This window comes from Sitodiplosis mosellana, unplaced genomic scaffold, assembly GCF_009176505.1.
Source record: "Sitodiplosis mosellana isolate CC-2019 unplaced genomic scaffold, AAFC_SMos_1.0 Smas_scaffold_1, whole genome shotgun sequence".
In the NCBI taxonomy this organism is placed as follows: Eukaryota; Metazoa; Arthropoda; class Insecta; order Diptera; family Cecidomyiidae; genus Sitodiplosis; species Sitodiplosis mosellana.
In genome coordinates this window covers 1786321-1797134 of record NW_022595244.1, presented here as the reverse complement: position 1 = coordinate 1797134, position 10814 = coordinate 1786321, and the positions used below count along the sequence as shown (strand labels likewise).

At 35.9% G+C, this 10814-nt stretch overlaps 1 protein-coding gene across 1 annotated transcript; it reads right to left on the bottom strand.

Annotated features, from left to right (window-relative positions):
- Positions 1-1189: 1189 nt before the first annotated feature.
- On the bottom strand, positions 1190-7791 carry LOC129571135 (ATP-binding cassette sub-family C member 4-like). The gene is made up of 14 exons (XM_055450901.1): positions 7158-7791; positions 6271-6535; positions 6064-6126; positions 5739-5961; positions 4567-5629; positions 4302-4506; positions 3831-4216; positions 3619-3768; positions 3376-3519; positions 3103-3299; positions 2724-3023; positions 2244-2655; positions 1957-2184; positions 1190-1876 (listed from the first exon to the last, which is right to left on the bottom strand). Exons 1-14 carry the CDS (start codon positions 7340-7342, stop codon positions 1618-1620), a joined length of 4080 nt encoding a protein of 1359 aa, XP_055306876.1. The 5' UTR covers positions 7343-7791; the 3' UTR covers positions 1190-1617.
- Positions 7792-10814: the final 3023 nt, after the last annotated feature.

The following is a 10814-nucleotide window of genomic DNA, read 5'->3' as shown; positions in this document are numbered from 1 at the left end:
ATGTACAAATTTAGATTGAAACATAAAACGTACAAATAACACTCATAAATATCAGAAAACAGAAAATAGTTCAAAATAAATATTTAACCAACGAAAACTCACTGTTCGAGATGATCACCCAGGATTTGAGGTTGGAAAAATGACGACGGTTGAAATGAATCATTAAATACGTTCCATACTCCCCAACGACATTCAAATATATGGCCAAACGGATTTCTCGATTCGAACAATTGAATGGGTTCATTTCCTATCCGAACCAACCTATTTGAAAGAATTTCGATGAGCCATTGCCTAGTTATGATATCAATATCACCGGGATCAACTTGCATGACGTTCCATACGTTCCCCAACGACATTCAAATATATGGCCAAACGGATTTCTCAATTCGAGCAATTATTTTCGTGCTACTACAGTCGACTACAAATAATGTCCGACCACTATAATAACTGTAGGTACTTCTACGATTATTTTCGGGCCACTATAATTAATTCTTGGTTACTAAAATTATTAAAACACGTTTTATAGCAGTTTATAGCAGTTTTATTCCCATATTAAATATTAAACTCTCCTGGAGCCAAATAAGTTCTTGAAAACATCAAGGATCGGATGACTGATTTGAATTCTACACTTTTTCTACAATTTTATGGAACCTAGGAACAATTTTATAGAGGAAGATTCAGTTTGTGGAAATTTCAATTTGTGGCCAAGATTTGAGTTTTATCAGTTTTGGACCAATTTTCATGAGTCGTCTCAATATCGAACGAATGGGCAGACATCTTCGAAAACAGACTTTCTGTCTGACATTGACTTGAATTCTACAATTCACCTACAATTTGTTGGAACCATTCATCATTCGAAAAAAAAATTCAATTTGTGGAAAATAGGTTTTTTGACCAAGATTTGAGTTGTTCCATTTTATAGCAGTTTTTCGACAGCCGATTACTCAAAAAAAATTGTTACTACATAAAAAAAGTAAAAACATTAAACTACATAAAATCTACAATTGAAATCGCCCTACCCGAGGTAAATTGGCAAATTTTCCAAGATTTGAATATTCATCTAATTCAAGAGTTGTTTTCATGAAAATTTCTTGAAAAATAGTAACGTCCATATCATGAATATTTTTGAAAGACAAAATAGGGGCTTACGTTGCTTAGATGGCATTTTGAAAAAAGAATCAGTCAAAAATTGGTTCTTGTTTATTTTATTATTATTTGTCAATTCTGAGGAAACAAACTTATTGTAATAAATCAGTGATATCTTGATTAAGCGATTTGATTCTACCGTAATATTTTACTTACAAAAATTCTCTCTGTTACTTTTTGAACGTCTACCAATTTTATTTTTGTCTACAATTGTAAAAAAGAGACTTACGTTCCTATTTATACACTGATAAATCTTAAGATTGATCTTTGAATCTCATTGGAAACACATTAATCAGTTCATTCGATTACATTTAACATGAATTTAAAAATTTCCATTGTCATTAAAAAATATTTTGAATTGTCAATTATTACTTACAATTATCATTGTCAACAATCAAATGAAAAAATAGAAGCGGTTAAATAGATTCAAGTCAGACAAATACATCTTAGCAACTAATTGTCGAAATTTCTTCATTGAGATTTAGCTTTGTCACCGGCAATCTGTGTTAAACGATTGAAATCATGTTCCCCTAGAGCTTTCACCATGCCGTAGAACATGCCGTTTTTGTTCTGTAGTAAATTATATGGGTTGTCAAACTCAACCGGTCGCCCGGAATCCATTACCATCACACGGTCCGAGTCGATGATTGTGTGCAATCGATGAGCAACGGTCAAAACGGTGCACTCAGTGAATTTTTCTCGAATCGTTTGTTGGATTAATAGGTCCGTGCTATAGAGAGAGAAAAAAAGGATTTATTGTTGAATAAATAGAGCACAAAATATTGAAAAGTTGAAATGATATAAACTTACTGTGGATCAACGTTGGCAGTGGCCTCGTCCAATACCAGAATTCGATTCTTTCTCAAAATTGCTCGGGCCAAGCACAATAGTTGGCGTTGACCGACCGAATAATTTGCACCATGCGGTAAAACTTTTGATTCCAAACCAAATTCGTCTGAAACAGCACTTTTCAGCTCAACACTTTCCAATGCACTCCAAATATCGGCGTCCGAGTACTCTTCAAATGGATCTAGATTTCTGTAATTGAATTTGTATTAGAATAAATGGGTGGAACAGTAAAAATCATTGATTCGAACCTTCTCAATGTGCCCGAAAATAAAACTGGATCCTGAGGAATGATAGCGATATTTTTTCTCAAGTCACTCAATGGAACATTAACGGTATCAACTCCATCGATCAGAATCTCTCCATCGACACATGCCAAACGGAATAGAGATTCGATGAATGAACTTTTTCCCGCCCCTGTTCTGCCAACAATACCAATTTTCTCCATTGGTTTGATGACGAATGACAGTCCCTGCAAGACTGGTTCACTTTCACCGCAATATCTGTAGAAAACATTTCGAAACTCGATGCATCCTTTCGATGGCCAATCTATGGAAACTGTAACTGGTTTCGATGGTTGCTTTTCTGGTTCTAGTCCACAATATTCAAGCACACGTTCTACAGCCATCATTTGAGTACTAACTTCGGCGCATTCACGAACACCTGAATAACAATAAATTTATTGATTTAAAACTGTACGTTATGATTGCTGATTGATTGGATGTTCATACCCCACTGCACAACTCCAGTTAAATTCAGCGCTTGAGTGACGGCCAAGCCAATTTTTTCACCCGAAACTCCCGTATCGAATAACATGTAGTACAAGATAATGCACGATACGAATACAAAGCATATCAAATCTAAACTCAGACTGAATGCAGATCGTGTAGCGAGATATATGTACCAACAAGCCGAATGCGTGTCTTGATGGCCATCGAATTCATTCGTTAAGATCTTTTCAGCATTGTAGGCACGAACCGTTGACAATCCACTTAAAGTTGCAGCCAAATGAGTGAATGCTGGCGATTTAGCTGTGTATAACAAAAATTGAAGGATATTTTAATACAATTTATTTCATTTCTAAAACCAAAAATGAATATTTTTCCTCACTGATTCCTTCCAATCGTTTGACATTCTTCGATGTTTTCAAATAAACTTGTTGAATGTAAATAAAAAGAATGCTTAAGATCAAGACCGGAATCAGAAAATATGGATTGACTACGGTTGTCACGATGATCAAACCGAACATCGACAGCATATTCTGCGTGGCATCGAGTATAGATTTGGGTAAATGCTCATCAATGGCACTGAAATAGAGAAATTTATTGATGAAAAATCAATGAATCAATGAAGAAAAAACGAGATACTTTGAGAAAAACTCACCCGATGTCTTTTGCAAATCGATTCAAGATTCGACCTGATGGATTTGTATCAAAGAAGCGCATTGTTGTCGAAATTATTCCTTTGAACATTGCATCGTGAAGCTTTTGTGAAATTCGAACGCAAATCGCATAAAATCCGTAAGATCTTTGAAAACATCAAGCCGTTTTGTTATGGTGTTCATACAGATGTTGCCATTTGGTGCGGCAACTTTCTGTGAAAAATTGTAATTATCGTTTAAATTACCTTGCAATCCCAAGTATGAGAAGTGCTGAAATTAGCGATCCTTGAACGATGATACAAAAGTTTGTGCTGAATGAAACTGAATGTTCGGAACCATAGAATTTTGTTTGGGCATGCGTTTTTTGGTATGTACGTGCTTCTTCTTGCTTGGTCCTGAAATATAGAGTTATCACCAATCATTTCATTCATGAAATAAATGTAGTTTTCAAACATACCACACGGAAACCCAATAGTCGATTGCACTTGCTATGAATTGAACAAGAAAAAACGAGAAAAACAAAGAGATTATGATCGACCAGTGAGCTCCTGTTTTGAAGTAATTCCATGAAATGGATCCTTTGACTGCTCCTTTTGAGGTGGCTTCCATTAGTATGCCCACGTCTTCGTCACTGTTTCCATCCTCTTCATCCTCAGATTCAGATTTGTCCGTACGACTATTTACAGAGTATGCAGATTGAGTCGATGATTTCCGTGACATTTGTTGGCTGATTTTTCGCACATTTTCAGCACCTTCCAATTGCTCGACAATTTCTTCAAGTTCAGCAAAATCGACTCCATTGTGAGCCAAATCAACCGGCGTTCCTTGTGCTTCAATTTTTCCCTTTTTGATTAAGGATTGATAAAATTGATGGGAAAATTGAAAATGGTAACCTTTTCTCTTATTCCATTTCAAAAAAGGTACGTACATCTTTTAGAAGAATGATCCAGTCTGCTTCTTTCAAAAAATACACCTGATGTGTGACCAAAACTCGAGTAGCGCTCTGTTTTGCTAGACGACTCTTCGGTCCTATGCATTTGTCAAAAATGTGAGTTCCAACGTGCGCATCGACTGCACTCAATGGATCGTCAAACAGGTAAATATCTGCGTTGCGATAACAAGCTCGTGCTAAACTAAAAAAAAAGTTCACTTTGATTTCACAACGGAATTTGCTTTTTTCAAATCACTCTTACTTTATACGCGCTTTCTGGCCACCGCTGAGACTTGCTCCCCTCTCTCCAACAATCGTCAGATCTCCGTTTTCAAATTGTTCAAAGTCTTTTTCCAAAGCGCAAGTGCGTATCACAGCATTGTAATGCTCACGATCGTATTCCTCGCCGAACAAAATATTCTGTCTCACCGATGCCGCAAACACCCATGGCTCTTGACTCGCATAAGAGATCGATCCATTTACATTAATCGAACCTGCTTGCAGCGGTAGCTCACGTAAAATCGCTTGTAGCAGCGAAGATTTTCCCGCACCAACCGGGCCAATTACACCGATCAGTCGCGCTTTGGGAAAATCAAAGTTCAAATCGCTCAGATGAGCATCTGCTCCACCACAATGATGTACATTGTTATTTGTGGTGACCTTATTTTGATTTATGCCTTTCTTTTCTTTGGATTTGCAACTTAAGTCGTCTAAATTCGGTAATACCCAAGTAGCTGTAACATTTCGCATTGAAATGGATACTTTGTCATTTGGCAGCTCAGTTTGCAGCGCACATTTTGTGCGCATTTTAGTGCGATTCTCGCCATTCCTGCTCAAATTTTTGACTCCATTCTTTTGTGTTTTCTTGTCGTCATTTGCTTCGGTTTTCTTTTCATCCAAGTACATGAATGTTTCCAATCGCTCCAAAGCAACCATGACCTCGGCACATTCAGTAATGCCACGGGTAAACCTTTGCGACATCATGTGAGCGATGACTCCAAAGTACGATGTAATGACAAATATTTTGGCAGCGGTAATATGATCGGTGCCGTATAGTAAAATAATGGTCAGCATTGTGCAAAACAAAGCCATTCGCGTTGTGAATAAAATGAAAACCATGTGAAATCCACGAATGTAATATGTTTTCCGTAGAGCCTTCAATTCCATTTGTCGAGCGAAAGTGATGAGTTTGGCAAACGGTTTTTCCCATGCATATATTTTGATCACTTGCACACCGCTTATTATTTCATCCATGAATCGTAGACGCTCGTCCGTTTGCAGTGCAGTCTGAAGACGATATTTTGAAGTTAATTTGCCGGCGTAACCTATTTGATGAACAAATTTTTAATACGTTTTTGTTTTAAAATGATAATGGCAATTTAAATGTCAGTATCAATGACACGTTCTTAGTACAGATATGCATTTGGGCCTTACTTAAAATGGGAACGATGGTCAAAACAACGGCTATTCCAAAAATGCCAGCAACACCGACTTCGTGCCACAGCAAGCAACCAACGATAACCGTGAGCAATGGTGATATCCACAATGAATTGAGAAAATATGAAAACTGATCGAATCGATTCACATCATTTGATAGTAAATTTGCGACTTTTCCCGGTGCTGTTTCGCCTAAAGCGGTTTGTGAAAGCCGAAGTGACTGTAAATTGAGGGGAATTGGTTGAAAGTCGATAAAATTGATTAAAAATGAAAAAAAAAAAAAAACCAACATCTTGCAAACTTAAAGGCACATATGACTCACCTTTCTATAGATCAAACTGCACACAGCCACTCGAACCTTCAAGCCATAGTGGAACGAGATGAACTGAGAAAAAAGTTTTTTTCGGTTAATTGAAGAGTTCAGCCGAAGTTTTGACATAAATGTTGTCTAAATGAATTTTTGCTCTGATCAGAGCTCTGATTCAAAACTGTAAAACAAACACAAAAAGCAAGTGTGTAGCAATTTTACCATGATATGATTACTCAAAATAGCATTCAGCGCATTCAGCGTCAAAATGCCAACGGCGTAGTAGATCGCCTCATCGTATGTTATTGTCGGATGTGCACGGAAGTACTGAAGCAAATATCCCAATAGAAATCGTTGTCCCAGTCGCAAAATAATGTCATTGAAAAAGCATAAAAACGCTAAAAATGCATAGTCTCTCCAAAACGTGACAAAGATCACAGTCAACAGAGATCGGTGTCTGGGTTTTGATGTTTGTTTATTCCAATTTCTATGAATGAAGCAAAAAAAAACACATTAATTATTACAATCAATCCATGATTAAAATCAATTAAATGATCTACTTTGTAAGAGAATATATATTCAACTCTGAACATTGGACACCAATTTACTGTTTACGATTTTGTTTTGGTTCAACAATCCGCCGAATATTTAACTGTATTCCGTAGACTTTAGCCATGTTATTTAGAGAGCAGAATTTATTGAACGAGCATCGTTCATGCGTACGTGCGTGTTTCTTTTCTCGTGTGCGGTTTATATTTGGATCATTGCCAAGTATTTGTTTCGAATGCTGGGTATCAACACATCTATATATATATATATATCGAGCTCTAATTTCGTTTTTCTGGAATGTTCAACGTGATTGAACCGTATACGCATTTCATTTTAATATGAAAATTTAATCAAGGCTATGATTATTATCAATACTAGCCAACTTATCTCTTCGACAAACTCTAATTATAAATGTCAAGTTTTTCAAGTTGAACCATTTTTTTTGCCTTGTATTTTTTAAAGCTGAGACAATCACATTTGTTTCGTTTTAAATCATTAGAAAAAAAGAATAAATTTTATATATAGTTCCATATTAATCGGACGTATAAAAATCAACTCACGTTTCTAATCGATCACCAAGTTTATCAGATTTGTCACTAGTCAACGGTTGGAAAATATCACCGAGTTTGAGTATTTTTTCATAACCTTTTTTAAATAGCGGCAAAGTCCATGTGAAAAATACGATCGACAGAATGTTCGCACTTTCTCGTGGATTCGGTGGGAGTTTACAATGATTCGATTCCATTTTGCTTTAAATTAAAATTAAATTCACTTAAACGATGGTTATTCTTATTTTATGCTGCATTTCTGGTAATATTTGTGTAGATCACCGTTTTTGTTTTATCGTTATCATTGGAACAAATTCGATTCGATGTATTTTGTTGAGAGGATAGCACATAGTTTTGTTCACTGTCACCTCTCGCGAAGCATTTCTTGACAACAAGATGTGACGATCACAGCAGCACAACACAAACTGATTCGAGTTTGAGACATTCACTTTTCAACGGCAAAGCACAGCAATTTGTTTTCACTAAACGAAACAACAACAACAACACGGCAATGCGAGTTTGTATTTAATCATGACCGTGATAGCGTATGCTACTGCGGTCCTTTTGACGTATAATCGTTCGAACATCGACGAACTTCTAACGTCTCAGCTAAACTGGTCGTCTGCTGTGTATGGCACACATACATGGAATGATTTCATTCTCCACACAGCTGTGGAACTCTTGACTAATTTATTTTATGCTGCTTCCTATTGAATGAGCTAAAAATACGTTCACATTTGAGGAAACTCTTACAAGAAATCCGAACGAAAGTGATAAGAGAGAATCATAGCGGTTTGATTTGGACGGTCATATTCTTTGGAAGATAACAACCAGTTTTATGGTCTTTAAAACCTGTCAAATGTTTATTCATTCCACATGCTCTGGATTGCACATTTATTTGATATGAGAAAAGTATGTTAATCATATAATTGAATGAGACTAAGAAAAGAATAGACATTTTCGTTGCCTTAACTATTTATTCAGAAAAAAGTATAACGAAAATCATGTTTTAGGAGGAGAAAAAGAATAATATGATTTTAAAATAACTCATTTTCCAGGTGGTAGTTTCGTATCAGGTACGGTCACTTGGAATGGTGTTCCTATTGGTGGTTCTGTTGGTTGTGTTGTTGTCGATCTCCCCGTAGTTGTTGTTATTCCAGTTTCATTACTCGGTGACGTTGAATTCGGTGTTGATGATGGAGTCGTTGGATTTGTCGTCGTTGTCACTGGCCCCACTAAAATTCGAACATTTTTCAAAAGATTTAAATTTTTCAATAAACCCCAGTTACACTTCAGTACTTACAACTGAAATTGAAACGAACGTGCAGAGCATAGTTTCTAAAAACCTCAAAAACTAGATCGAAAAAACCATTATTGTTATTGTTAAATTGTTTCGATTGTTGCAAACTATTGGACGCATATTTTGTCTGCAGTTCAAGTTTCTTCAATTCCTTATAAAGATTGTCTATCATTTTCTATAAAAGGTAAACCAAAATGTAGATAAATAGACAAATTTCATAAAAAAATCTAAAATTACCTGTAGGCGACCATAAATGGTTGAACAGTTGAATCGTTTCGCGATCTTACAATAATTGGCATCATCTTCTAACTGAGTCACTTGATTCTCATATTTTTTCAGTGTATTGAGAATATTGTTCGTGTCTTCTTGACTTATTCCAGACGGAAGTTGAACGGACTCTTTCAAAAAACTTACTCTACTTACATTCAAATCACCCTTTTCACCACGATCAATCGGATAACAATTTATCTTGAGTGAATTGGCCAACAAAAATACAAAGATGAACCGCACACAGTGAATCAATATTTTAGTCATGGCGATTTTATTTGCTTACAATGATTGATTAAAGAACTTCCTATAGTCAACGATTTGGATTGTTCTATTCCGTCAAACGCATTTTCACCGTCTTTTAAACCAGAGAAGTTTCAGGCCAGGTTTGAGCTTTCTTTGTAATTGTCTTTTATGCATTGTTCAATTGTAATATTTATGAACATCCTGTGCATTGCAATTGTTTCTAACATATTTGTTCTATTGTAACGTTCAATTTGTATGTTTCACAATCCGGGCAACAATCAAATGTTACAAAATCATGTTTAGCGAAGAGCTGTGTGAAAACATGAATGTTATTTACATTTTGGAGAATTGTCTATGAACTAAAGGGTTTTCATAGTAATATTATTTATTAATTTTCGCGCGTAATATAACATTTTGAAGTGGAAAAAGAATAGAAATTTGATGATTTCTTAACCCATTTTTTACCAAGGTGCAAAAGTGGGTTCAAAATAAGTAACCAATATTGCGAAATCATATGATAACAATAAAAAAATATTTTATTATCCATTTTATTTTATTTTTTTATTGTTTTAGCATTAATACAAATATAAACGTGTCGAATGGGTTTTGACGCGAAAAAATATGAATTTATTTAAATTTTAAATTTTGCAACTATCTACCAACGCGGTGTAGAATTGTTCCAAATATGTTTAAATATGATTCTACGGGTGGGCGAATTGGGATTATTATGTGATCAATTGATCATTGGCGATTAACCGGGTGAAGTTGATCCTAATTAATCTACGTTAATCATTTTAATTAAGTGATTAATTGATCGATTAATTGTCAACAAACGACAAAATATTGAAGAAAAATGATTAATTGGTCAAGTTAATAAAAATTCGGTGTGATTAACTAAATTTTATGTAAATCTAAGATTTGTTTGATGAAATGATTGAGTGGGCCTGGTTAATCCGAAAATTTCGGTGATTTCATTTTGTCCCAATGATTATCTGATTAATTGTCACGTTAATCACAACGATTTTTCGAAAAATGATTAGTTTATCTTGATCCGCCCACGTGTATATGATTCTAACTGCATGCCTTCAAAAGAGTTATCATGTTTACTCTTCTGCCAGTAGTCATAAAAGTCAAGCGAGTTAAGTTTTTAAAAAAATGGATATAATCGTTTTTTTCCCGCAAAATGTCGGGAAAAAGCAAACTAATTTGGAATAATTTTTTGTACAATTTGTGAATGAAAGAACCATCTCCAATTAAGAAGTTATTCTACACAATTTTTTACACACCGTCTCCACTCGCATTTAGTTTCCATTACGATGGAGCTCTTTTTCAAAATATTTGACCGATTTTGGCTGTATTATTTTCAAGGGAAGATGGGGAAGATTCTTTGATGAAATTTTAGATTCAATTTCGCTAAAGACACCTCTTGCTATCACCAAAAATAGACGAGTACGGAACACATCTATAATTTTTTGTCCAAAATTGGTTGAATGATTCGGGAGCTGATTCGTGGAAATGAGTTGATTTGAATGGAGATAATAAATTCACATTGATCCCCTGGTAAATTGTCATAGAGAAACGAGTCCGTGAAAACGAATTTGTGAGTTTGATCCGTCGGTCCGTGAATTTGGTCCGTCGGTCCGTGAGTCCGGTCCGTCGGTCCGTGATTCCGGTCCATCGGTCTGTGAGTCCGGTCCATCGGTCTGTGAGTCCGGTCCGTGAATCCGGTGCGTCGGTCCGTGAGTCCGGTCCGTCGGTCCGTGATTCCGGTCCGTTGGTCCGTGAGTCCGGTCCGTCGGTCCGTGAATCCGGTCCGTCGGTCCGTGAGTCCGGTCCGTCGGTCCGTGAATCCGGTC

What these genes read in the sequence shown, in the direction of transcription:
- LOC129571135 (XM_055450901.1), bottom strand. Translation starts at nt 7,342, where the DNA reads ATGGAATCGAATCATTGTAAACTCCCACCGAATCCACGAGAAAGTGCG. An exon ending in GCAGTTTGATCTATAGAAAG is followed by an intron (nt 5,962 to 6,063) that starts GTGAGTCATATG and finishes CTCAATTTACAG; the next exon opens with TCACTTCGGCTTTCACAAAC. An exon ending in ACTGCCAACGTTGATCCACA is followed by an intron (nt 1,877 to 1,956) that starts GTAAGTTTATAT and finishes CTCTCTCTATAG; the next exon opens with CACGGACCTATTAATCCAAC.